The 27,836-nt window shown below is 39.0% G+C and overlaps 3 protein-coding genes across 4 annotated transcripts; 1 reads left to right on the top strand and 2 right to left on the bottom strand.

Annotated features, from left to right (window-relative positions):
* The first annotated feature begins 208 nt into the window (after positions 1-208).
* Positions 209-25,809, top strand: mus81 (mus81 structure-specific endonuclease subunit). Of its 2 annotated transcripts, none has more exons than XM_065225237.1 (4): positions 209-1,349; positions 1,411-1,798; positions 25,165-25,254; positions 25,624-25,809. In XM_065225237.1, the coding sequence occupies exons 1-2, from the start codon at positions 351-353 to the stop codon at positions 1,795-1,797; spliced, it is 1,386 nt and encodes a 461-aa protein (XP_065081309.1). In that variant the 5' UTR covers positions 209-350; the 3' UTR covers position 1,798; positions 25,165-25,254; positions 25,624-25,809. The 2 variants fall into 2 exon arrangements, with proteins under 2 accessions (XP_065081309.1, XP_065081310.1); XM_065225238.1 differs by having other exon boundaries at positions 25,157-25,254.
* Positions 1,767-16,657, bottom strand: LOC135703883 (venom protease-like). The gene is made up of 5 exons (XM_065225245.1): positions 16,383-16,657; positions 16,086-16,322; positions 15,610-15,877; positions 2,053-2,473; positions 1,767-1,986 (listed from the first exon to the last, which is right to left on the bottom strand). Exons 1-5 carry the CDS (start codon positions 16,465-16,467, stop codon positions 1,819-1,821), a joined length of 1,179 nt encoding a protein of 392 aa, XP_065081317.1. The 5' UTR covers positions 16,468-16,657; the 3' UTR covers positions 1,767-1,818.
* Positions 25,669-26,669, bottom strand: Akh (Adipokinetic hormone). The gene is made up of 3 exons (XM_065225291.1): positions 26,509-26,669; positions 26,005-26,136; positions 25,669-25,940 (listed from the first exon to the last, which is right to left on the bottom strand). The coding sequence occupies exons 1-3, from the start codon at positions 26,575-26,577 to the stop codon at positions 25,902-25,904; spliced, it is 240 nt and encodes a 79-aa protein (XP_065081363.1). The 5' UTR covers positions 26,578-26,669; the 3' UTR covers positions 25,669-25,901.
* Between the last annotated feature and the right edge of the window lie 1,167 nt (positions 26,670-27,836).

Here is a 27,836-nt window from a genome sequence, read left to right as displayed (position 1 = left end):
GACTGCTATTTTAGTTACTCGTATGGCAACCCCCGATACGGTAGCTGCGCTATATGATGAGGGCTGCTAAAATGAGTTTAGCAGCGTACCGTTACGGTTGCTCTAAAGAATAATTTTCCCGGAAGTTGGTTCCTGTCATCAGAATGAAGTTTCTCCCTTCGATGCAGAGTGCAACACATCGAGTGCAGCTGGCAGTTGGGACTTTGGATGTAAACAAAATTCCACCTGCAAGGTTTTGTGATGCCGCAGTTTAAATCCTGTTAAAATGTAGAGTGCTAAAAGTCTTTGGATTAATCAAAGCTATTTAGAAAAGTCTGTGATAATCGCTGTGATAAAATTCGCATCCCATCATGCCCAAACAAACAACGCACCAGATTCGAATCGTCCGGCAATCGATCGATCGAACATCTCTGTCGCCGGCGTCGTCCAATGGTCGAGCTCGTCAGATTGGTGTAAAATTCGATCATCCCAATCCACTGTTTGAACGATGGCTACAGGAAATGCTTTCGAAAGCTGAAGATAAGAGCTCGATGAGTCGAATTCCGCTGCAAAAGGCACTGGCTTCCCTGAGGCGCTATCCGCTTCCGATTGGCTCCGGAAGGGATTGCTGTGTGCTGATGGATTTTGGCAACACTATTTGCGAAGCGTTAGAGAATAAGCTGCAGATATATCGGAAGAATGGGGGCAAGTTGGCGGTTGATTGCGATGCGGAGATCGAGAATGTGTTGAACGATAGGAAGAGAGAATACTACGGTCAGTTGGTTCGGGAGGAATCGGATAAACCACGAGAAAATGACGCGCCAGGTAAGGACGACCAATTCGAAATACCAGACGATTCCGTGTTTGAACATCTGGAAGTCTTGGACAACCAGCATTTGAGTGTATCGAATCCTAAGGCTGTTTTACTGGTTGACACTCAGGAAACGATAGGCAAGTCCAGGAGCAACCTTGACCGTACGTTAAAAGAATTGGAACAGCATAACGTGGAGTTTGAAGTTCGACGGTTGAGCGTTGGTGATTTCCTGTGGATTATACGAGACGACAGTGGAAAGAATTTCATTCTTCCTTACATTGTGGAAAGAAAACGGATGGACGATCTTGCCAGTAGTATCAAGGATGGTCGCTTCCACGAGCAGAAGTTTCGGCTGAAGCAATGCGGATTGGCAAATGTGATATATCTGATCGAACACCTGGGCAACAACCGTCAGGTGGGTGTTCCGGCGGGTACACTTTCCCAAGCTGCTCTGAATACCTACGTGCAAGACTTTACGGTTAAGTACACGGAAAACCATCATCACACGGTGCTGTATTTGTCGGTAATGACAAAGTTCCTGAATAAGAACATTACGGTAAGACGGTTAATTTTGAGGGAGAATTCTTTCATGATAATTATTCAGGTATTTTTCACAGGACAAGTCATTTTGGAACATCACCAATCTACCTCAGGAGACAATTTCCACAACGGGCTCCGATTTCAAACTCAAACAACGGACAATACCTTTAATATCGTTTGAATCGTTTAATAAGCAATCGTCCAAGACACGTGATTGCTCGGTAAAGGAAATCTTTATAAAACAGCTGCTCCAGATAAAGCTTCTCACGATTGAAAAAGTGAATGTCATTGTCGAAAAGTATCCAACACCCAAAAAGCTCTTCATGGCATATGAGCGTTGTACGAGTGAAGAAGAAAAGGAAAATCTTCTGAATCTACCTTATGGACCGATAAAGAGAACGATCGGATTGAAGCAGAGTAAAATTATCTACCATTTGTTCATGAGCGATGCCTATCGGCATTGAGGTAAGTATTTATTGGTTAAATCAAAATATCAAATTTTCAACCCACGATAGAAACGGGTATACGTTAGTATAGACGCCGGGTGATCCCGCCAAACCGCAGTACTTTCCGAATGAGGTCACTCCGATAATCGTGTACGTGCAGTATACGCTTTCATCGTTGTACACTTGCAGCGGTCCTCCTGAATCGCCCTGCAATCAAATAAACAGATCCATACAATCGAACTTGAATTATTTGCTGAACACCCACACTCTTACCTGACAAGTGTCCTTGGTGGAATCTCGCGACCCGGCACAGATCTGAGTCCCTTGGTTCAAACCATCCTTTAGTTTCCGATTTGCCTCGAACTGCACTGTGCATTCGTCGTATGCAAACATATCCAGCACCACCTTCAACAGAATAGGGCTCGTCGCTTCTCCGTACCCGATGGTGCCCCATCCGGTGGCAATGGCCCGATTGTACCGTAGTTCACCACTCAGTGGCAGACAGATCGGTCGAATGAACGGCGAAAGGATCACCTTCCGGTCTAGCTTCATCAGGGCGATATCGTTGTACTGCGACGTTAGGCGGTAGTCCGGATGTGGAATCGTTTCAGCGATGTTGAAATCCTCCGGGAAGGCTTCGTCGTTCGAAGAATCCAGAGCTAGGTCCCCGAGACGGACGGTGGTGGCGGGCCCACTGGAATGGGAAGAATTAATTGGTGCAACTGTCGGAACATACAGGGTCATGTGCAGCATATCAGTTCCATATACAATTTTGAGCCGAACAACATTGTCAAATTCATTTCCAGCACACAGTTCCATTAACGAAAGAGAATGTCGATGAAGAGAATCGATTAATGTTAGTTAGGATCTAATGCATCATTCGGGTTGAATTATGAATTGGCAACCTACATTAGGATGGGTCAAGTTTGTATGGCGGATCACAACCCTCTGCTCTTTCGATCGGGATTTGCGGGAGAATGGTATAGTTTGTATGGGAAGTTGGCCAAAACTATTCAGTTCAGGACTGGTAGCGAGTCACTTTTGGTCACTTTTTGCAAGCCAGTCACTAAATAGTCTCTTTTTTTTAAGGCCAAGTCGCTACAGTCACTTTTTCTTGAAATAAGGCACTATTTTTAAGTTTTTTTTTGTTAGCGTGTATTAAGTAGCGTGAATTAATTTGCTTCAATTTATTTGTTTTGTGATGTTCAATCGTCTTTTTCAGGTGTCAGGGTATCTACTCATTTTTATAAATAAAATTACCTGAGTTTTCCAGATTTTTCCAGAACTTTAAAGGATAAATTCCTGGCTTATAATAAGAAAGCTATTTTTTAAATGCGTTAAAAATATGCTTTTTTGGTAGAACAAAATCAACAGCAAGTAACCCAAACATTTAAAGACATGGCAATCAGTTTTAAAGAAATAGCTTTACAATAAAATCCATTGAATGTTGAAGTTTAACACTTACTTAATTTATTATTTTAATAAAGCTAAAAACGTACTTAATTTGAGTAGAGTCTTGGGATCTAAAAATATTCAATATCTCGAAGTTTCGTTTTGAGTTTTGAAAATTTTAAAAGTGCCAGAATTAAGGAAATATAAATGATTTATTTCAAGTTCGTAATTAACTTTAAAAAGATTAGAGATCTTCATTGCAGTCCCAGTAACTTCACAACAATTGTAAGAACTTTCTAGAAGTTCTGAATGAAAGGAAATGCTGATCATTTCAGAGAAGCTCCATAAACAACTGCGGGAACATTAGGGAAGTTAACATATAATAAAATATGGGGAACTTACTGGAAGCTTTAAGAACCTCAAAGCGGTTCATTTGGCATTGGGAAAATTTCAGAAAATTTCACAGATGTCAAGTGAACTTAAGGAATAAAGAAAACTTGAGGGGTATTGTGTAAATTTTTAAGAAGTTCTAATCACTTCAGAAAAGCTAGATAAAGAGATCTTTAAAAAATTTCAGATCTTAAGAGCAGTTCCCGTAACTTTAGTCCAGACTTTTGGAGCAGTTTAAAGATCTATAATCGTAATCGTCACTCATATCAATAGAAGTAAAGATTCAAACTGAAATAACTTCGGAGTTTCTTATCTTATCGATTTGGTATGTTCAGATTAATTACCCTCCCCTTGACTAGTTTTTAACCTGGACGTTGGTGGGCGGGCCTAATCTTATGCTTCATAGTGGAGCGTTAGAGATGGTTGGTTTAGGTCCGGCATCGTTGGCTCATGCCGTGACAGAATAGCGTCATGAGCATGCGATGAGGATTACTGAGCTTCCCCTCTCTGATGAACCATTGCATGAGAGAACCAAAGTTCTAGCCTGAAGTGATAGTATCACACTTGTTACTCCTTTGTTTGAGAGCCGCGTTGTAGTACGCTTACGTATAGGCACTGACGTTGGGTGCGATACTGGCGGGTTTTTCCGCAAATCACTCTTATTTTATTTATTTTTACGGAGATAGATTTATTTGGGCTTGCAAGGGAATTATACTATTGAACTATTTCAGAAGTGCTCCTTCTATTTGCGTGACAAGCTTTCATTGTTGTTTTATTGAAACATTACTCAGAGAACAATGTTAAATACCATTTTTGTACATGCAGGGCTGTTACAACAGGCGTGGATTTCGCGGATTTGTCGCGGAAATCGCGGAAATATTAAATGATGTCGCGAAAATCGCGAAGGGACTGATGTGCTGTCACAAAAATTGTGGAATTCATTATAACCTTTCCGTCCCGGATTATTTTGCTGTCATAAGTTTTGTTGTTCAAACACCCTGCAAATAATCGAGAAGTGATCTCAATTCCTTAAGTCACACCGGATTTACATGGAAATTCCGTGAGGTCTGTCCAATGTGAGTCATTTTCATTTTTTTTTTAAATTTCCAATATGAACATAACATTTTTCGTTGTCAAATCATAAACGAATCGTATATATGCGGGTTATTGCCATACCGGATATTCTAGGTTCTCCAAATCGTCCTGGAGTTCAGTTGATTTGTTCTACTATATCAACCAAGACTGCAATAATGTCTGTAGTATCGAAATATGTCCAAAGATTTTCAATGTGTCGTGTATGCCAAATATTTCCTAAGGATTTCCATTTCGATATTTCGATACTTCAGATATTTTTTCAGCCTTTGTTTATCTAGTAAAACAAATCATCTGAACTGCAGGACGATTTGGAGAACCTAGGTCATCTGGTATACGTGGAAATAATTAAACATTATCCATATAGCCACTATGAATCTGTTTGGACATATTTCGATACTACGGACTGTATCCCAGTCATGGTTGATCTAGTAGAAAAAATCATCTGTACTCCAGGACGATTTGGAGAACTTAAAACATCTGGTACATATGGCAATAGTTCATGCATGATCCACTGTGCATCTTTCTGGAAATATTACGATACTAAAGACATTGTCCCAATCTCGGTTGATCTAGTAGATCAAATTATCTGAACTCCGGGACGATTTGAAGCACCTACAACATCTGGATTACTCGGAAATAGATCATGCATGATAGGGATCGAATAAAAACTCAGAGTGGTGCAAAAAACACTGGTGCTACTCTAAAATAAGGGAGCGCGTCCCTAATATTTGGAAGGAGAAAGAGACTAAGGAGAGATAGATTACATATTTAGGAGAGAGTAGTTGGACAGCTCAGGTGCTACTTGCGTATGGCACAATCGAGTAGTGCACGGTGTTATGATGGGAGTAGCACTTTTCAATCGGGAGAGACGTGGCTTAGAGATTTACAAGAATGGTTGCATATTTTAGGCTGGGTGCAGAATATGTTTACACTCATATAATATATGTTGCAGTGACTGTATGGTATTCAAAAGCGTAGGAAAATGCAAATTTTGATGCTTTTCCTAAAGAAATTTTTTTAATAGTACGTTCAGACTATAGCTGATATCATGTAATATAGGCTATCTTACAATGAGCACTCATACATAGGATTTCCAGTGAAAACTAGATGTATGAGTGCTCATTGCAAGACAGCCTATATTACATGATATAAGCCATAGTCTGTACGGGGTATAAGATCGATGTGTAATTTTCTTCACAAGAGGGTTAGCTCTGGTTGTTAGCCAACCCGACACCAACATGACTTCTATCAAACCCCAACCCGATGTTGACCCGACATTGACCCGACATAAACCCCTAATTGACCCGACAACAACACGACATTGGGTCGACATCGACCCTAAATTAGCCTTACATTGATCCGACTTCGGATCGACTTGTCTGTTCGGGACCATTTTGCTGGGTTTCTTCCACACTCCACTGTCGTATATCAAATGATATTGGGTGACTCAATTGACAGTGACAATGAGCTTTTTTTCACAGAATCGATTTAATAGTTGTATTGGTTCATCGTCAATCGAATGATATGAAAATTAACAGCACTGATGCTAGCTATCCTACAACGCTACAGTTATACACTGTACACAAACATCATCCTCTGATCAAATGAAACCTCAGACCATTCAAAACAAAACACCGAAATCGCTTTTTCGAATGATAGCTGCAACCGGATGACGGTTGTTTTGAAATCAGATGATTTTCCTCTCGAATACAGGATGAAACTTGTTATCAAAAGGGATAGCGCCTTCAGTTGAAATGCGTAATGCTCTCTGCAGAATGACTGTCATACTAAATGGAAATGCATATGGTATTGGTTCAGCCTCATAACGCAAATCATTCAAAACGATGATGTAAATAATTCTATCGAACGTCATTTGCTGATGTGAGCTGACAAACGAGGTGGAAGCATATGCATCACTATCAGAGCTGTTACGAACATTAGTAAAGGATGAAAACCAATGTTTGGCTATTTCGTGATGGAGGAGGTTTTCTCCACCACGAAAATTTTTTGTACCCATAATGGAATGGCTTATTATGGCTGTTCAGTATGGAATTGTAGATAATCAAATTATAAATCTAATTAAAAGCACTTGCATGTCACACTATTCTTAAATGTTTGTCCTCTGAGTGCCGTATGTTTTAAAGCTAATTTTCAAACGAAAATCATCCTGTATTTGGATGACAGTCATATGGATGTTCATCATCTGACGACGAATTCAACCATAAGAAAATCATCTGAAATTCGAATGCATATTGTTAAAGGGCTCGAGCAATACAATAATCATTCGAAGTATTGCGGGTGTTTTCGTTCAGTGTAGAGAAAGTACACTGTCGGAGAAACAAAGAGAGAGAGAAAGAGACTTAACACCGTTGGAGCGGCAGCTCTCCAACACAAGAAGAATGAAATGTACTGCACGATTTAAAATGCTCTTTCACGTCTCTTTGGAAAGAAAGTGCAGTCTCGCAACAGCGTGTGTTTTACTCGCAAAAAATTGAGTAGCACCCGATCCCTGTGCATGATCCACATAGACACTTTGAATCTGATTGGACATTTTTCGTTACTACAGACATTATTGCAGTCTTGGTTGATCTAGTAGAACAAATCAACTGATGTCCTAGACAATTTGGAAAACGTATAATTTCCAGTACACATAGTAATAAGTCGTGCATGATCCACAAAGTCACATATATATGATTCGGTTATGATTTAACAACGAAAAGGTTCATATTAGAAATAAAAACAAATCATGAAAATGTCTCACCATTGGACAGACCCCAAGGTATATCCGTGTAAATACAGAACCGTGACGAGACCAACAAGTGTGACTAATGAAACTCTGGTAATTTCTCGATTATGTGCAGGGTGTTTGCTTTGAATCGGTCAAAAATTGAGAAAACTAGAGCCAAATTAACTACAACATTTAGGACAGCAAAATACGTCAGAGACGCAAAGGTTAACTTTCAAGAAAATTTGCATTTAAAATAAAAATGCATTTTTTTAAATAATGCTTCATCAAATCTAGGCCTGTATTATTCTATAGAAACATTCATAAATAACTGATTTTTTTTTTCAAAGGTGACAAACGATACTCCTCTGGCTCAGTCGGTAAAGGCACAACTACAAAGCAAGTCCATGCTGGAGGCGACTGAGTTCGATTCCCGTCCGGTCAAATTAATTTTTCGGGTTAGCAAATTTCTCTACTTCCTACCCAGGATGCTACAGGCATAGAAAGCTCTCAATTAAAATGTGAAGGTAGGGTAGAGAACTACTTCGGCCTAATCGCCCATTTTGGGCCTATCGAGCAGAAAACTTCAAATAAATCCATGATTTCAGAGTTAACAAGTCAATTATGCGTTTGGTACGATACTTTTGTTAATAATCTACGAAACGAAGTAAAGGGTGATACGGTCAAAATTTGGTCAAGGGAAAACGCGTGTAAATCGGTGAAATCGTTTATTTAAAAAATCAAATTAAATTTCTTTTTCAAGTTCAAGTAGTATAAAATTCAGGAAAAATATTCAGTTAGGCTTCCGCTTTTCCAAATCCGAATTGCCGGGCCTTACGCTTGACCCCTGCCATCAGATTTTGTACAGCCACCTTGTCCACCTTCTTCGCCGCAGAAAGCCAGTTTGCCTTGAACTGCTGCTCGCCCTTAGCAGTTTTTTTGGTCTTCTTTAGGTTCCGCTTCACAATAGCCCAGTATTTCTCAATTGGGCGGAGCTCTGGCGTGTTGGGAGGGTTCTTGTCCTTGGGAACCACCTGCACGTTGTTGGCGGCGTACCACTCCATGGCCTTTTTACCGTAATGGCAAGATGCCAAATCCGGCCAAAACAGTACGGAACAACCATGTTTCTTCAGGAAAGGCAGCAGACGTTTATTCAAACACTCTTTCACGTAAATTTCTTGGTTGACAGTCCCGGAAGCTATGAAAATGCTGCTTTTCAAGCCACAGGTACAGATGGCTTGCCAAACCAGATATTTCTTTGCGAACTTTGACAGTTTCATGTGCTTGAAAACATCTGCTACCTTTCCCCTTCCTTTTGCCGTATAAAACTCCTGTCCCGGAAGCTGCTTGTAGTCGGCTTTGACGTAGGTTTCGTCGTCCATTACCACGCAGTCAAACTTCGTCAGCATCGTCGTGTACAGCCTCCGGGATCGCGCTTTGGCCGTCGTATTTTGTTTATCATCGCGATTTGGAGTCACTGCCTTCTTGAAGGTCGATAGTCCGGTTTGTTTTTTGGCTCGATGCACGGTTGTAGACGATACACCCAGCTTATTTGCGGCATCTCGGAGAGAGAGGTTAGGGTTTCGCTTGAAACTACCGGCAACTCTCTTTGTCGTCTCAGCGGCTTCCGGTATTCGATTTCCCCCCGATCCAGACTTCCTGGCTGTCGACAAACGTTCCCCAAACACTTTAATTACATTTGTAACGGTTGATTTGGCAACTTTTAGTGATTTTGCCAACTTTGCGTGCGAGTAGCTCGGATTTTCGCGATGCGCGAGCAAAATTTTGATACGCTGCTCTTCTTGCTTGGACGGCATTTTGACAACTGAAGAGTGAATTCCAAAATCAAAATAGGAGCAACATTCTACACACACACACCTTCAAAATGAGGGGTGTTCAGGTTTTTTAAATGCAAAATTGAAAGAAATACGTCAAGTTGATATTGACCAAATTTTGACCGTATCACCCTTTAAGTGAGAACGCGTGATACAAAGATTTGCACCCATTATTCTTAAAAACAAAAGAAGCGCTCCGCCCGAAGCCATTTTTATCTTCATCCGAAAGGCTGAAGTGAATTCATTGGCGTTTCAATGCGTTAGGCCGAGTTTAGAATCCGTAGGCCGAGTTTGGCGTCAAGAAGCAGTGTTGGACTTTTGACAATATCTCAACGATTGATTTCTCTTTATCAAATCTTACGGTACGTACGGAAAGGTAAATAAATTTGGAACCCATCAGTAATAATAACATTCCGTTCGGTGCTAAACTGCGCTAGATTAAGAAATACTAAGTGCGGGTTGTGCTTAATAGGCCGGAAATGGGGTAGTTAACCCTACTTCAAAGAACACTAAGCATGAAATGCCATGTAGTAGTATACAAATGGTATTTTTAGGCAATTAAAACAGTTTTTTTTTGTCGCGGATTAGTATTTGAAGTCGCGGATTTCTTTTGAGAAATCGCGGATTTCGCGGATCAAATTTAGAAAATATTGTAACAGCCCTGTACATGGTATTGTAACTAATCTTATATGTGCTTCTATTGTGACATATCCATACGTAATTTTGTGGGACGACATAGTGGAAACGTGTGAGTGTAGTTGGAGCATATAGGTACCCGATATAATTTAAAAATAAGCTAGGAAACTAATTTCAAAGTGAAGCATTTTAGTCACTTGAAAGTGTCACCTGGGTCGATCTAAGATATAATAAATATAAATCAAAATCAAAATTACTTGAAACACGTTAAATTTTAGATTACATAGCAGTTTAGGTACTTAATAAAGCATGAGTTATGATTGATTAGGTAAATTAGAAATTTCAATTATTTATTAACTTAGACTAATGAGATATCATAATCATCAAACGAACTTAAATAAGAAAATTAAGTAGATTAACAAAAGAGTTAGGATGCGGGGGGGTCCGCTTAGGGAGGCAACTAGCCATTAAAGCAACTGGCAACTAGCCTTTTCATATATTGTCTGTTTATTTTGATGGTTGCTTTAAAATATCAATTTGGTATATATGTGAAGGGATGAATCAATGGGAGATGGATTTTCGGTTTCTTTACATTTTGCATCACAAATCTAGTACTATGTGTCATTTCCTCAAAACCCCCCAATAACCGACCTCTTCAATCCCTTCCTTTTCCCATGGCGTTCAAGTGGTCCGCATAGACTATTCAGCCACTACCCTTCCTTTTTTCTCGGCTTTGTATTGACTTGCGCTCCCATTGCCCCACCAAACGCTGCAAAATGAAAATGAAAATGAAATTTGGTATGTGCAGATGAATTATTCAAAAACAATTTTTCAATCTCATAGGTATAGTGAGAGATGAGGGGGAGGGGGCTAACTATACCCCCGCCCCATCACTCATATAAATGGAAGTAAAGCTTTAAACTGCAATAACTTCGGTGTTTCTAATATTATCAAGTTGGTATGTACAGATGTATTCAAAACATGTGCTCCATTGAATAGGCGTAGTTAGATATGAAGGGGGGGGGGGGGCTTACTGTTTGCTTTCTGGCCCTCACCTATATCAATGAAAGTAAAGATAAAGACTGAAATAACTTCGGAGTTTCCCATCTCTCGAGTTGTTGGGATGGGTTATTCAAAAACAATTGCTGAATCTCATAAGAGCAGTTGTAAAACGAGTACTCTCATTATCTTCCCTACTCTTTTGGTGCAATATACAACGTCAGATATATTCACACAAACGTCATTGGATTGTAATGATTATATTTCATTTTAATATATTCTCTAGGGGAAGGACAGCTCCAAGTATCAGCATCAATACCGATGGTATAAATATTAAATATTTTAATATGTGTGGTATTTGCGAATCTTATACTTAGTCTGACAGTTGTTTTTTTTGTTTTGACTATTTTTGGTTTTAAGTGTACATTTGACATTCGTTTAATCAAAAATGGATGTCACACAAGAGGTAAGTCATTCCTTGAAGATCTTGCTGGCCAGCGCCACGAAAATCCGCTCCTTGTTGTCATAAATTCGGTATTATTTGGTAGCTGATCTCAGTGCACATAATCGGCCGCACTTCCGTTCCCAGGAAATAGTCATTAATGTCCACAAACTCTTCATCGTCTGCGAATCAATGTGCTGTCCTCCGATTGAACGGGAATCGACTGGTCGTATTACGCTCGATTCGCCATGAGCCTGCTACTTGAAGAGGTATGCTGCTGGGGGAACGTCCTATACCGTTTTTACCATGAAAAGGCAAAGTCGAAATTGATCAGAGGTATCGAAAACGAAAATCTAGGCAAAAATGATGACAAACAGAAAGCTGCAGTTAGCGTTAGCGTTAGCGTTGTTATGATATACTTCGTAGATTGGATACTAACGACACTCACGTCTCTTCTGGATGACAAACAGAAAGCTGCAGTAAACATAAACAACAACGGTGAGACGTCATTGAGTGTATGCGTTAAAGTTACACTGTAATTTTTTTTACTTTGAAGCTTTCCGCTTGACAGTTAATATCATTAATATTTATACTAAAAGTTATAATAACTACCAATTTGAGCAATTTTTACACCAAATATTTCTCCAGATCAAGTTGTATTTCCCCTAGTATATTCTACGATTTCTCAGGGTACTCTTTTCGATGCTGTTCTATCCCTTGAAGCAAATATTGCTGTTGAACTAGGTCTCGGGTGGATCTCTTGATAAGTCAGAAATTAGCTTCACTTCAAAAGGAATCAGCACTGTTAGAAGTTACGTTTGCCTTGGGAGTCCAACTGAAACTTAGCCCACTTAAAGTTAGCCCAACAAGCGAAATCCGACTATACCTGTGTCTGAGACGAAACTGGTGAAGACCGTTTTCGTTTTCTCTTGTTTTTGGTTCCTGACGTACGACTACTTCTGTGTTTTCTATATACGGGTGGACCGAATGGCAGTTTAATAGGGGAATTTACGTATTATCGGCAACCTAAGCAGCGACCTTCTTTCTATAGCCTTTTTTCTAAGGAACGCACACATATGCAGTATTGGTTTGTTTACAATCTTTTACTGCCAGCTGCTCTAACAATTTCAGTCGAAAGAATTGTCAAAAACTGTTTTGAAACGCTTTTACAAAGCTCCAATCTTCTCTAGTGAGAGCGAGTATTGTCGGCAACCAGTTTTTCTTCAGCAACCATTCCATTTGAACTGCATGTAAATCTGCTGTTCTATTATCGGCAACTCGAAATCAGCTACAATTTGTAGTGCGTGTGTTTCATTTCAAGAAAACCTTGCTAGATTGCTTTTTCTCAGTGGTAAAACTATAGTCAAATTGAAGCTGAAAGTATAAATAATCGTTTGCATGCATTCAGCGAAGTGTTTTCGTAAGAAAATCCAGTGAAAATAGTGTTAGAGAGTTGTATAGATTTTTCTCCTTTAGCTTACTTAAATCTTTGGTTTTTATTAGTTAGGTAGGTTCCGATTCAACACATTGTAGTTTCATTTTTATACCTATGATCTTGACTTTTTTACCTAGGGGATGAGTACTTAAGGGGGTTAGATTTTGATAAGTTCTTTAGTGGGAATGACACTGATGAAGACTGCACATTGTAGTCGAAATACGTATCTGTCATGGATACCAGAATTTAATTAAGTGGAATTAAATGGAAGATATTATTTGCTGTTTTATTTTATTGATATTTTATTGTAATTTTATGGTTATTTTTATCAGGGTAACGACCCCCTTATTCTATTGTATATTGCACCATTTACCATAGATTCTATTGTGGAAACAATACATTCTATTGTTACTTTATCTTTGTGGAGAATACGATTTACGATGGCTACAATACATTTCATTGTACCTCTACGGTTCTTTTTTTTTACGTGATGGCCCACCCGGAAAAAATAACCATAAAATAAAATACAATTGCATAAAAATCTTTTACAAAAGAATCGATCTTATTGTACGCATATTGTACAAGTAATTTTAACATATTGTTGTTACAATAGATTTACAGTACTTCCCATACAGTAAGAATTTTCAACAATTGAACAACAATACAATTAATGGTTTAGTTTAGTTTTCTTTATAACGCACAATTAATGGACTCATTTTTGTTCGGGAAAAAGTAATTTTCCCTATGGTTAAGATACATAACAACCCCCTTGTTGTATTGTAGATTTCCCTATTTACCATAGCTTCTATTGTGAAAACAATACATGCTTTGGTTATTTTATCGTTGTAGACAATATGATTTATTGTAAATACAATAAATTATATTGTATGGTTACAATACATTTCGTTGTGCCTCTATGGTTCTTTTTTTACGGGCACAGCGACTCACGAAGAGCTACTGATTCCGATCAGTAGCGGTGCGGCTTCTTCCTCCGTACGAAAAGTTGATTATTTGATTCTTTATTAAAGATTTCCTCAGCATACATAGGTAAGAACACTTTTTTGTACGAACAAAAGAAAACTCCTTAAGTTTGAATCATGAAAAAATAAATAAACGATAAATAAATTTTTCATACACTTGATAAAGAAAAAAATAACAACTAAGAACCACATCTTTTCAAGAATTTAGGTCACGAAAAGGTTTCAAGATTTCCAGAAGACACACAACTTTCAAAAATATTCGACATGCCGGGTTTCCCAATTTGACTATCCCTGTTTTCATAGCATTTGGTAGTAATATTGAAAGATTATTGGCATCGTGAAGTAATGATTTATTTATCCCTGTAACCCGTACATTCTAACCATATTTGACCTAATGGCGTTAAGCATAATGCCATTCGGTTTAATGGCTCAATACTCAACACAAAACCACTTGGATGTCACATCGCATCTCAAAATCAGAAAACTTCTTCTTCTTCGCATTTCAAACTTATTGCGTATGGCATTATTAGCTTATTGCGTGCTCTCAACTTAGTGTTCTAGATGCACATGCACTTCCACAGTTATTAATTGAGAGCTTTCGATGCCTGTACCATTTTTGCATTAGTATAATTGTGTGGCAGGTACAATCATACTCTATGCCCAGGGAAGTCGAGAAATTTTCCAACCCGAAAAATTCCTAGACCGGACCGGGAATCGAACCCAGCCACCTCCAGCATGGTCTTGCTTTGTAGCTGCGCCTTCACCGACTGAGCTAAGGGAGGCCTCGAAAACTACAGGCTTTAATTCGTTCGTACAGAAAACCTCAAATAATAGTAGGAAGAAGATTATTCTCAAAAAACGACTCATGATAAAATAATGCTACATTTTGTGATTCGGCCAAATGACCCATAATTTTAAAAAAATCCAGCAAAGCCTTTGGCTCTCATTTGAAAATAAAAAAAAATAATGAACTTTCAAAAAAGATTAAGATTGTTCTCAAAGAACACCTTATGAGAAAAAGAAAGACGAATTTTGAGATTCAGCCAAATGACCCATCTTAAAAAAAATATCGCATATCAAAAATCAGCTAACCTTTCGCTTTCATCTGAAAATAACACATATCATGAATATGCAAAGAAGATTAGGATTGTTCTCAAAGAACAGCTGATGATAAAAATAATGGAAAATTGTGATTTCTCATTTAAATGTGAATTATGCCTATCGTCTGTTATGCCTACCCGAGCAAGAGAAAATAACTAATGAATACCTAATTCTGATCCGATACCAAAATTTGGTGTTGATCAGCATGACATAAGAGATAAAATGCCAAAGAATAATACCAAAACAATCCACGCGAAATACTTTGTAAATAACAAAAATTGATATTTGGATACCAAAATAATACCTTGGTATTGGAATGGTATCGTGGAAACATTTTTTTGGTATTATTTTTTTTGGTATTTTACCTCTTATGTCAGGCTCATCCATACCAATTTAAGGTATCGAGATATTCGGTCCTGCTCGGGTAACTATCCGGAGGTGAACCAGCCTCAGGCTGCAAGCCTCCCTAATAAAGAAAACCTAACCTAACCGTTATGCCTAACATCCTTTATGCCAACCAGCGATTATGCCTATCGTACATTATGTCTATCGTATTTATGCCTAACGTCTTGCACCCTCTTCAAACATCTTCACAGAATATGAAATGTCTTCAAAATGCTTCCCTGGTCCGTCAACCTAAGTAATCGACGGCAAGTTGACTTTCCAACAGATAATGATGATGCACAATTCACCCTAACTTCATGTCAACGCGGTTAAAAACCGACTATCGAAACACATGCAAATCAAACGTTATCCCTTCCTACCCCCCATTCATCATGATACCAACGATTGATACTCACTGTTCGATAGAATTGGTGCAATGGCCAGCGGTCAGAACGAATCTCTCCGAAACCAGTGATCCACCGCACAGGTAGTTCACCTCAGGCGCTGCACCGTATCCAATCAGAGCCATGTGGGGGAATTCCCGCGATTTAGCTGCCTCGCCATTCACCACCAACTCAATCGCTTTGTGACCGCACTTATCCAATCGCTGCAGCTTCGGCTCGTCGGCACCAACCGAGTTGACGTATTCTTTCGAGAAGACGGCTTCCCCATACTCGATGCACTCTGTAGGAAAGGGTACAAAGGTGGGAATAAAGATCAAGCAGTGACGCACACCAGTTGATGGCAGTTGGTGAGAGGAAGCGCAAAAAGTACACCGCTGTATGGATGGAAATGTTCTCACAGGTTAATTTACTTCACAGGTAAGTGAGTCAACTTGCACCCGGTGAGCAGTTTAGTACTTCTATACGCGCTATCTGTGAAATTAGCGTACTTTCCGCGATTCGAGGATGATTACTCATCGGTGAGGTCAAAGGTGCGCTCGTTGAGGTTGTTGTTTTCGGTTGGACTCCATCCGGGCAGCAGACCACTTGAACTCTGTTCACGAATCCACACTTAGTAGGATTAGCACGCCGGTTTCGGATATCGTCAATTACCGACGGACACTCCGACACAAGCCGGCAAATTCCAGGGGCATTTGTTCTCTGCACGATGCATTCATCTCCTGTCGCTGCTGGGAATGAAATTTATTATCTCTTGGATGCTTCACTTGTTTTTAATTCAAGTTCACCTAAATCACTACTCTGCCCACTAGCACCGATCGTTAATAGCAATACCATCGAGCAAATTGCTGCGAAGCGTACGAGAATACTCATCTTCACTGGTCTAGAATCGACACTGGAATAGAGCGCAACGTGCTTCTGTGCTGCGTTCGCACTGTTATTAATTAGTGATTTGAGTGTCGTTCGCTTGAACTCGAGAGGATTATCAAATATTCTACACACAAGCAGGAGAACCCCGCGAGAACTGAACAGCTGGTTGTTTAGTGTTCGACTGTAGATAATCGTGCGTGAGTTAGAGCTCGTGGAGTCCAGGAGAGTGCGATTCAAATGGAATCGTTTATAAATAAAGCTTTTGATGAATGGTGATGCAGCATCCAGGAAAAAAGCACCGGGATCCGGTTTTTGAAATTGAATAATCCAGTTGTTCTGTGTATGTACCTATCATGGATTTGTTAGTGTAGAATAACGAACATGGAATGGAAGCAAGTGGGTATGGAATGGACAGAATATGTGCAAAATGAAGCAAAGCAAAGGCTTCCGAACCGGTTCGAATGGTTGTTTTTTTTGTACGATGTATGCTTCTGATGATCCTGAATTATTATCTCGACATGCAAATCTAGATGGAGCTAGAATTAGGGCGTAATAGCTTGTGTAAACAATGACCTCTTTCGAAGATTTCTAGAAAGTCAAGGCTCGCCAACGCAAATCAACATTGTCATCGGGTACAAGAATACTTCCCCTACCCGGTGATCATGTTAGTGTGCGTGGGCGTGCCTTGAGTTCCTAGAAATCATCGAAAGAAGTCATTATTTAGAAAAGCTGTTACGCCCTAATTCCAGCTCTATCTAGGAATCAAGTTTTTTTTACGAAGGGCGAAGGAAGCATAAAATGGCAAGCGGAATGCTTAAATAAAACATAACAACAAAACCTTTTTTGCTGTTTTATTTAAGCATTCCGCTAACAACCCAATTTCATTACTTCATTATGATGGCTACCAAGCCTTTGGGATTTTCCTTATTAGAGAGTTGTATAGATTTTTCTCCTTTAGTTTACTTAAATCTTTGGTTTTTATTATTTAGTTAGGTTCCGATTCAACACATTGTCGTTTCATTTTTATACCTGTGATCTTGACTTTTTTACCTAGGGATGAGTACTTTAGGTGGTTAGATTTTGATAAGTTCCTTAGTGGAAATGACACTGATGAAGACTGCACATTGTAGTCGAAATACGTATCTGTCATCTTTCATCATCTGTCTGATACCAAAATAATTTAAGTGGAATTAAATGGAAGATAACCTTTTTTTGCTGTTTTATTTAAGCATTCCGCTAACAATCCAATTTCATTACTTCACTTATCGAATGTATTTCCTATAAAGTCATCACGAATTCAATATTGTTTTTGATTGTACAAAACGTGTGCAACTACCCTACCCAAATACTCATATCAACACACAAGTGCCGCTAGCGTAGTGTTATCATGCCTACTGTTCAATTGTAAGATCGTAAATAAAGTCAATAGTTTGCATGCCTCTGCTATGGCAGGATGGCCCGATAAACAACCGTGGTTTATTTTCTCCATCTATTAATCACACAACGTAGGGAAGTTCTGCCCGTGCGCGATCATAATGGTGCCGTGCTCAATACCTGCGGGAAACGTTTTTAAGCCGATATAATCACCATTCGTGAAAACCATATCGAACTGAAGATGTAAAGTGTTTGACGCCATTGACTCCGAGGATTCCGCTCCACTTCCAGCCACGATGGTGTGGCCCTCATGGTAGCCGTCTGGCTGAGTATGTACGCGTTCTCGATGCACCGTGGACTATGGCAGTTCTGATCAAGGATCATACTCACTATAAAAGGCGAGTGTTCTTGCCGGATACTCGAGCAGTTTTCGTGTTTGTTTCGTCTTTATTCAATTATTCTCGTAATTAATTGATGTAATCAATAGAAAACCGTTGGTTTACCCAAATACTCATATCAGTGATACCAGTGACTTGGTTGTGAAATGCAGGTTTGTAGAGGTTTTGTAACAATTCCAATGCGTAGGCCAGCAAAAGAATTTTCTCAAGGGTGCATGGGGATTTTAATGCAAAACACCGCTCATGGAATAATGCTCAAAGTAATTCCAATTATATTATTCTGTTTGATGATTGTTTTGCAGGTTATTACACTATTCAATATCCAAACAGCCCAACATGCTTTTCTTCAGCAAGAAATCCCTCAACTATTGAGTTGGTCTTAACTGATTCATGTCAACTTTGTAGCCAATTGGTTACCCATGCTGACTTCGGTTCTGATCACATTCCAGTAACTTTTGAAATATCCCAAGAAATAATTTTTAATCCCTACACTGCCCTGTGCGGCATAACAGTCCCATTAGCATTTTTGGCGATTATGAGTTATACATTGGAATCGATTGTCAAGTACCATCACTTTACAATGTACACGAAAAAAATCCTACGTTGTTCAGAAAATGTCGCGAAAAATAACAAAACTATGTTGTCCCATCCATAAGAGCCCATGGAGAAAAAAATCTTCAACAGCGTTTTTCTCAGCTTGCTGTTTTAACGAATGGGACAACTATGCTGAAAAGGGCAGTACAGCTCTACTTTCAATTACCATAGAGCTGATTGGGAGTAATATCGAACATTTATGGAATATAACTTCGATCCAAACGTTCCTTTGCAAACCAAAGATGTAATTAATTATGCTCTAGATAGATAGATTAAGGTATTGCCGAAGCTAACTTTTCCATTACTGAATTGCCAAGGCAGGAACAATGTAAAAACACTTAGATATATATCATAACAATTAAGGCTGGTAAGTTACTGTATTAACTGGAGCACCTAGGTTAAAATGAAATGTAATTTATTTTGAATTTGGAACAAATAAAGAGTTAAGAGTTGCAACAAGTGATAATGGCCTCATTCGTACCTAACATAATTGGAACTGGAATTGAAATTGTTGCTGGCCAAATAAACAAAGTTAATGAAACCAAGTGAATGAAGAATCCTTGGTACTGAAATCGGTTTTCTGCCAATTGGACATCGTGGAAGTTAAGCATGAACTCTTCAACTGTAACTATCAGTGCGCGATATGTCCTGAAGTAGATCCTGAAATCAAGCTTTAAATTAAATTCTGCTGTTTCACTTAATATACTCAGTTATGTTCCAGTTCCAGATATGTTGCAGTTCCAGTTATGCTAGGTTCTACTGAGACCATTGTAACTTGTTATAAAACCTCTAGTGCTGCATTTATTCCACAACCGCTGGTATCACATGTTGTTCAGCATTCAATGTGTACACGCAGAGAAAAATATTTTAAACTTAATAATATTTGACGTAAAATCAATATGCATTTCATTTTGTTTTGACTGCAAATAGAAATCATTATTGTTTCAACATTCCAGTATTTTTGTTCCTAAAAACCCATGGATTGTTAAATCAAAAAGAAAATGTTCTCGAATTATCAAGAGCTTGCTTGGTTTTGTCGTAAGCTGTTAAATTTGACAGCTGGGTCAACAACAGAAATATATTTGTTTTTAAAAGTGATCGCGCACGGACAGAACTTTTCCTACGTTGTGTTTACGGATGTATGAATAAAAGACACAGTTTGCTTGACCGTCCTGCCATGGCGGAGGTATTCGAGATACTACTCTATTTATTGATAGTGTATAGGGATACAATACAACACACAGCTGGTAGGGTATGAACACAGGTAGTGGACGTTTGCACAAACAAAAAGAGATGTCTTGTTTATCCAATCATATTTATTTTATGATCCCTGACAATACACGCAGTAGAAATAAAAATATTTTTATTGATTCAATAATAATTTGGCAATTATTTCCCTGGGCATTGGCATAACCTTGAGGATTGCTTAACTGCAACCAGGTTTCAGGGCTTGTCTGTATCTTTACATTTTGAAAGATGCACACTACTGCAGTAGTGATGTAGTGGTCCAAAAGTTTGTTTTTAGTTACTAGCTACATTAAACTATGAACTGTTCTTTGAATAATTCAGTATAATAGTGGCAACAAATTTAAACATAATTTTCTTAATTTAGCTCAAAACTTTTAGAATGTGACATCACACAGATATTACCCTTGAATTTTGGGCTGGTCGAATTGCAATTTTCTTTTCTTTTCTCTCTCTCTTTTTTTCTCTTCTCTAGACGCACGCTGGATTAACTTAAAACCAACTCGAGGGACAAATCAGCATTTTAATGGAAACAACCATAAAGAATAATTTATTCCAAATGACTTCAATGTATAAATACTTACATTAATTTACGTTCTCTCTTTATTATTATTTTCTTGATAATTATAAAACAACTCAACTACAAAATTAAATTAATTCTATTACGAGCGATCAAGCAATCAAGTGAAGCATCTGAATTAAGAGTTTAATAGTGGCTACGATCGAACATATATTCTACGACGAGGGATCAGTAATGGTGAGGAGAATGCCTGGAGATGGCCATTGCCTGTTTTCGGTGTTGGTATATCAATACCACAATTTGGAAGTAGGATCAACAGACCATTACGAAAAAGTAATGAGCCTTCGACAAAGAGTGGAGGAACAATTAAGAAATAATTTCGATAATTTCCGTGTGTCCCTCGCTGATACTGTAGGCATCTTGGTCGTGCATCGATAGAGGATAAATTGAAGTATTTCTTCAAAGATTAGCGACAATTAATGAATGGGGAGGACAAGAAACCATAGCGGCTGCTGAGGTCATCTTCAACAGGAGGATCAACGTTTATTACGGACATGGACCATTAATCACTTTTAGTAGGCAGCTAGCATCCTATGGTGTTTAAAGAATAGCATATCGCTTGGCAGCAAGATGCTCCAGGAATACATACCGTAACTACTACGACAGTGTGGTCCATAAGATATTGTTCAACAGAGAAGTTCGGAATTCTAGAAGCAACACAGGGGATGATGCGGCATCGAGTCTTCTACCGCCGCTGGAGAGAGTTACGGAGATTCAAAGGAACTACTTGCCTAATTGCTCGCAATTGAGTGTAAATCCGATGCTTCAATGAGGTGGCGTTCGCGGCTGCTCGGAGGAAGAAAAGCGGAAGGATATTGACAAATATTTTGCGGAATGTGGTTGCAACTACTTCTGGTTCAACGTAAATACAGAACATAACGCATTGGAGGAGGAACTGCGATCTTGATAGCCAAAACCTTGTATAAGAACAATTGTTTCAGAAAGATCAGTGCGGACTCGTGTACATATCTATGCGATGTATTTGATAAGAAAGTATTATTAATTTTGTCATACGTCAGAACGGAAAGTGATGGGGGTTGCTCAAAATTTGGGAAACTATCAAGGTACATCCTGAGCCTCAAGGAAAGCATGAAAGACAACGTAATCATCATGGGTGATTTCAACGCCAGAATCGGGATGTCGGAAATCACAAAGGATGACCGCACACTCATAGGCAGGAGCATGCCCAGACAACCAGAATGCACGTATATTCAAAGTTGTTTTCGTGATATACAAACATATATACAAACAAACAAGTCGTATAGAATGCAAAGAAATGGCTTATACGTACAAAAGTGGAGGCCATATACGTGCATATTTTCATTTAATTTTAAACGAGTTGATTTAACATCATATGCGATTTAATCTGTAATAACAAATCCATCTTGAAAAGTCTTACGATGTAATCCGATTAAATTTGTGATACAGTACGACGGAAAAATGAGTCATCGCATATAAGTCGGAAATTTGCATTCTATACGATTTAACTTAAACATAATGCGAGGTATACCATTCTAATATGCGATTTTGACTTAAACTGTAGCAATTTACGATACTATATGTACATTGTTATACGACTTCTGGTTGTCTGGGTGCTCCATGATGTGTCTAACTCTAATTGGCTAGAGTTGAAAAACTTTATGCTTGGATTACGCCTGAAAAATCATCTGACGTTTAGTAAGTCTAAATCCATACACTGGACTTGGGCTAATGGGAAGTGTCAATCTCAGTTAGATCACATCCTGATGTCTAAGGTGGATTTTCTCAAGATACCAACTATACGAGCATACGACCACCATGGTGCGATAAGAAGCGATCACAAAATGGTCAAATGCACATTAAGCAAAAGATGTGCAGATTCAGGAACACCTGACAATAACGCAGACTTAGCTCACGTGGCTAAAAAAGTTAAATACGATTTAGAGCTACTGAAATCCGATCAAGATGAACAAGAGAGATTCCAGGTACGAATTGATCGAAATCTCAACAGAGCAAAGCAAACCATTGATGAAGAGTGGAAAGTCATAGAATCATCTGTCATGTAAGCAGCAAATGTCGTGTTGAATCAACCTGGATCTCCACCAGCACCGAGAAGGAAACAAGCTTCCCAAAAGCTATTAGCAGAGCGTCGATAACTATTAAAGGACGAAAAAATCCAGAACTTAAGAGAAGAGTAAAGATAACTAGAACTGATAAACAAGAAGCGTATGACAGACACTTTGAGGAGAAAGTTGACACATTATTAGAAGGAATAGAAGGTGAAAGTTCGCTGGCTCAAATGACGAAAACCTTCCGTTTTATTAAACAATATAAAAGAAACACACAAAACAAGACTCGAGCATTCATAAACATTTAGAAGTGGGAGGAAAAAATGAAGGAATCATCATATGACAATACTCATATCCAAACGTTACTGGAAGACGACGAGGATCTTCTTTCACAGGACAGTCGTCCTTTGCGTGAGATGAATCACCACAATTTATGCATTTAGCTGGTATGTAGCAAATTTTTGGTTCCGTGACCCCATCCCGGCACTTCCGGTACTGGGAGAGGTTTTGGATATTTCCTCCAGTCTTCCTGAAGTGTTCCCACTTCACTCGGACAACTTGACTAGACTAGACTTGAAGTGAACTAAATAATAATTATTAGAAATATTATTGGGGCCTCCCTTAGCTCAGTCGATAAAGGCGCAGCTACAAAGCAAGACCATGCTGGAGGTGGCTGGGTTCGATTCCCGGTTCGGTCTAGGAATTTTTCGGGTTGGAAAATTTCTCGACTTCCCTGGGCATAGAAGTATGATTGGACTTGCCATACAATCATATCAATGCAAAAATGGTACATACAGGCATCGAAAGCTCTCAATTAATAACTGTAGAAGTGCATCTAGAACACTAAGTTGAAAGCACGCAATAAGCTAATATGCGATATGCAATAAGCTTGAAATGCGAAGAAGAAGAAGAAGAAGTAGAAATCCCGTTCGCCGCGAATCGCCAGGACGGGATTTCATTTTCATTTTGATTACTTGGACAGGCTCAACTCCAAGTAATTTAGTCAATTAATCTGATCTGAACTGAATTGATCTGATCCAGGGATTCACCACAGGGCAGACCATTCAAGGCAGCCTTGAACACACGTTCAGTTTTAGTGTCGTAAGTAAAAAATTGGTGCTGCTTCTCAGTAAGTTACTTGAGAAGACATTTGAATCCGTCGATGATTTCAGCCAATACATGGCTGACATACAGATTCACCCCGACGGCCAATTTTAAGTAAAAACTTAACTTGAACAAAGTTCAAAAGTTTCGTGCGAAGAGCATGGAAATCGGAAGTAGTTACAACAATAGGACCTTTTCCTTTTTGGCATTAAGCCGGGAATGTTTACCTAATGGAATTTTTCCAGGGTGATGGATCATTCTCATCATCCGTACGCATATCAAATTTATTGCTCAAAAGAATTTCATCAGAAGGGGGATCAAGCGATTGCACTTTTCTTTTGCGCTTAGGTAATAAAACGTTTATCTAAACCGACTTCCAAGCAGATTACTGTAAGGATCGAAGAGTAATTTTCCAAGCCGATGTCCAAACAGGATTACCACGGTTAGGGTCCAAACAAGGATCGAAGGGGAATAAGAGTCAAACAAGGTAGAAATTTTACAGGTTGACACTGAAAAGTGCTGTTTAAATTTGTTGTAGCTTTAGGTAGCACTGTAGCAGTAACACCATAGAGGTAACTCTAAGACTAGAAGATCCCGAAGAAACGTGCTCAACTTTTTGGCTCAGCTCTGGTACTCTCTTCGGTCCCAAGCTAATCGATTCACCCATCGAAACAGCAAAATCCATCTCTCGTTTTATCTGTCAAACTTTCATAGCGAATCAAAACAAACATTGTGTAGTACTAGAATTTCGACTAGAATGGGGAACGTTAATCGTTTGCTTGGGACCAATAGGCTAGTCAAGTAGTGAGCCAATTTAAAATCGTTAGTTTCGTATTGATTGTTGGTAATGGTTGTCCTTCAATAAAAAGCAAATAAATCCACACGGCAAGAGAGCACGATGCGGCCTGAATCTTCTAGCCTTCATTTACACTACTGTTTGCTATCTAGGGGTATGCGGTATGAAAGCCCTACAACAGTGAAACAAAACGACATTTTGGCTTGAATTCTATATTAACTTCCACAATCTGGATCACTTTATTAAAACACTTTATTGTGAACGTGTGGCTCTGTAAGACCCTATGAATGATTTTTTTTAAACTCAATTCAAAAATTTCCGTAATCATACATTTATTTCCGGCAATAACAAAAAAACAGCAAATATTGTATTCAAATGAAAGCTCAGGCCCGCAAAACCATTTTCCGCATATAAACCTTTCAAACTTCTGATATTGTCATAGCCAAATCCCATAAGTTTTGTAAAGTTCCGTACGATTCCGTACCGTGCTTATTGAGATCGTAGCTGTAAAAAATCCTCAAACTTAATATTTCTCTTTGGTTCTTATTTGCAGTATTTCAGGTACCACCAACCGTTTTGAGCAGGAATCTCAACTAAACCAAGAGCCCCCACTGAGCAACGATTGCGTATCAGCATATCTCATGAACATCGGTAAGCGTTTTTTCACTAGCCTAAATTGTCTGAATTCTTCATCGAAGGCCAATGACGACACAATACCTTTTGAATGGGGCATAGGAACTGCCCGAGATTCCTCCATAAGATCCCCGAATGATTCGTTTAGTTTTCAAACCGAGGCCATTTGTTAGCAACTGTGATGATATCCGAAACGTTCGAGTCACCACCCGAGCTTGCAGTGTAGCATCTTGTTGGCGATCATCAACACCGATGATTGTAAGCCACGAGGCTCCTGCATTCGAACGACTGATTCACGTTTCACTGAATGATGGTTTAGTAAACAACAGTAATCCGTATTAATATGGCGATCAGAATGTGATACGGGTATCTGTTTGTATTTCACAGATGGGAGAACCTTTTTCGGATGGAATGATGATGACAGCACCAAAGTTCACTTATGCCATTTTCTGTTGCCTATGGTAAGTCTATATTTGAACGCTTAGTTGGAGTGCCATGCATCTCACTGGGAACATAACGGATGTTATACATATCTACAGATTTGAAACTTAATAAATGAAATAAAAATAAAAACATTCGCTTCCGGTCGGAGCGCGTTTTGTGTTTTCGTGCTGGCGCCGCTGCTGCCGCTGTTGATGACAGCAGTCCATCCTTTGTTTCCGCATTCACTTTTGGTTGCATTCCAGAATTTTTTGGGCCTCGGTCTGGCGGTTGTAAGAGTGAAATTGGATTTTTTTTTTCTCGTTTGGATGATTAAACTATATTTACCTGAATCATTCGGTAGATGACCATTAGTGAGTCTACCGGTGTTTTGCAGCTGTCCTGGACGCCGAAAGAACCCTGCATATTCATGGCCAGCGGAGCCGAGGACCGTTTTCCCCACGATGGAGTAAATGTGAGCTGTTTCGAGAGGATGAAAACATATTGATTGTAGATGCCTTCCTCGCAATATTACAGTCATTAGTGTAAGATAGCTAATCCTTTGTTCCGGTAACGCTGCATTGTCTTTGATTATGACATGCACTCAATTTAATAAGAAGCTTCATTACAAGGTTAATGGAAAACAGGATAGGTGCTGTAATTTCATCTGTACGTGCAACTTCATCACTTCACAGGCAGCGCACTCTACCGGGGGCATCTAGTGAACGGCAGGGAACAGTCCCATCGGGATTAGATTTTAATTGAACTCAATGTCTAATTAGTGACCCGAGTTGGCTCGCACTCGCTTCTCAATGGCCCGGCCCGGCTATACAGAATAGGTAGCGCTCTCACCTGTGCTTCACAGACGAAGATCAAAGCGGCGCAGATTAGCAGCACGCTGAATAGCTTCACTAGATCCATTTCCGGTTCGGTTGGTGGTAATTGTTTAGTAACAAATTGAAATTTGGTTCTCAGTAAGCTGTGGTACACTCGTACTTTATTGGACAGGCAGTTGATACTGATTGATAGCAGAAAAGTTGACCAAATGCGTTTTTATACTGATGAGTTTGCTTCGAACCCGCTCATTGATATGGTTTCATCAACTATAGTTAATTAGCTGTCGTCGCTTTTTCCGCGTAGGCATACGACGATGGGATGAGTATGAATACGGTGGTGCGTTCAGTTCAGTTAGGATGCATCGTCATTAGTTTCGGATGCTGGGGAGCTTATTTAATCTTCTGATTTTCCGATGACGTGATGAAGCCTTACGAAGCTCAAGCAAATAGACGACAACGACGGATGGGAATAATTTTCCAGCTTAGTAACTATGCATGCAATTAAGATACTCATACCAAGTTATGATAACCAATTTCTCGCTACTTACTCACCTTGAAATTTCAAATTACTTATATGCTTTGTCAATCATCGTAAGTTTGCATTCCATGTTGTTTGCATTTGCATGTTTCCTTCCAGATCACATCAAATATGTATGTACCAATCATTTACAAGAAATAAATAGGCATGTTTTTAAGCAATAGGTATCTTTGTGTGTAGGTCATTTTCTAACAAGTTAAAACCGAAAGAAATCCTCAAAACACCGAGAGTAATCCAAATAATTTCAAATTTTATTGAAAGAGTAATGAAAACTCCAATTGAAAAAAAAACTAATACAATAAAGAAATAATCTGGATTCATAACAACCTTATAGTTTATAAACCCAAACCATGAACATTTTTTCAGGTGAAAACAAACACATACCGTTGTCGCGTCCAGCAATAAGTTCTTTGGAGACACCAAGTGCATAAAGTAATTGTTGTTGTTGTTGTTGTTGTTATTTATTTACGACACTTTACATCCGAAAGATGCATTCGTGTTACTATCAGTGCTTGTGTTACAAATGTATTTTGTATGATGTTTATGTTAGTGTTAGTGTGGTAGATTTTCACTTAGCTTTCATCTCCTTGCTCTCTGCTTCTCTGGGCAAGATATCGTCATTTCGTTCTTCACTGTATTTCTGCTGCATTTTGTTCTTCTTTCTACTTCTGGTCTTTCACACTTATGGTAGTTTTGCCACCCTGTCTTCACTTTCTCATCTTCTTTTCCGTATACACTCAGGTCTTTTTTTTACACGGGGATATGTACCGTGTAAAAAACCGTGTAAAAAAACCTACGAGATTTTG

This window comes from Ochlerotatus camptorhynchus, unplaced genomic scaffold, assembly GCF_037179485.1.
Source record: "Ochlerotatus camptorhynchus isolate MF236.1 unplaced genomic scaffold, CSIRO-AGI_Acam_v1.1 ptg000222l, whole genome shotgun sequence".
In the NCBI taxonomy this organism is placed as follows: Eukaryota; Metazoa; Arthropoda; class Insecta; order Diptera; family Culicidae; genus Ochlerotatus; species Ochlerotatus camptorhynchus.
The sequence above is the reverse complement of the archived record's forward strand: the minus strand, read 5'-3'. Positions and strand labels throughout refer to the sequence as shown.

What these genes read in the sequence shown, in the direction of transcription:
- mus81 (XM_065225237.1), top strand. Translation starts at nt 351, where the DNA reads ATGCCCAAACAAACAACGCACCAGATTCGAATCGTCCGGCAATCGATC. An exon ending in TCCTGAATAAGAACATTACG is followed by an intron (nt 1,350 to 1,410) that starts GTAAGACGGTTA and finishes TATTTTTCACAG; the next exon opens with GACAAGTCATTTTGGAACAT.
- LOC135703883 (XM_065225245.1), bottom strand. Translation starts at nt 16,467, where the DNA reads ATGAGTATTCTCGTACGCTTCGCAGCAATTTGCTCGATGGTATTGCTA. An exon ending in TGGGCAGAGTAGTGATTTAG is followed by an intron (nt 16,323 to 16,382) that starts GTGAACTTGAAT and finishes CATTCCCAGCAG; the next exon opens with CGACAGGAGATGAATGCATC. An exon ending in CCACCAAGGACACTTGTCAG is followed by an intron (nt 1,987 to 2,052) that starts GTAAGAGTGTGG and finishes ATTTGATTGCAG; the next exon opens with GGCGATTCAGGAGGACCGCT.
- Akh (XM_065225291.1), bottom strand. Translation starts at nt 26,577, where the DNA reads ATGGATCTAGTGAAGCTATTCAGCGTGCTGCTAATCTGCGCCGCTTTG. An exon ending in TCTTCGTCTGTGAAGCACAG is followed by an intron (nt 26,137 to 26,508) that starts GTGAGAGCGCTA and finishes CTCTCGAAACAG; the next exon opens with CTCACATTTACTCCATCGTG. An exon ending in TCATCTACCGAATGATTCAG is followed by an intron (nt 25,941 to 26,004) that starts GTAAATATAGTT and finishes TACAACCGCCAG; the next exon opens with ACCGAGGCCCAAAAAATTCT.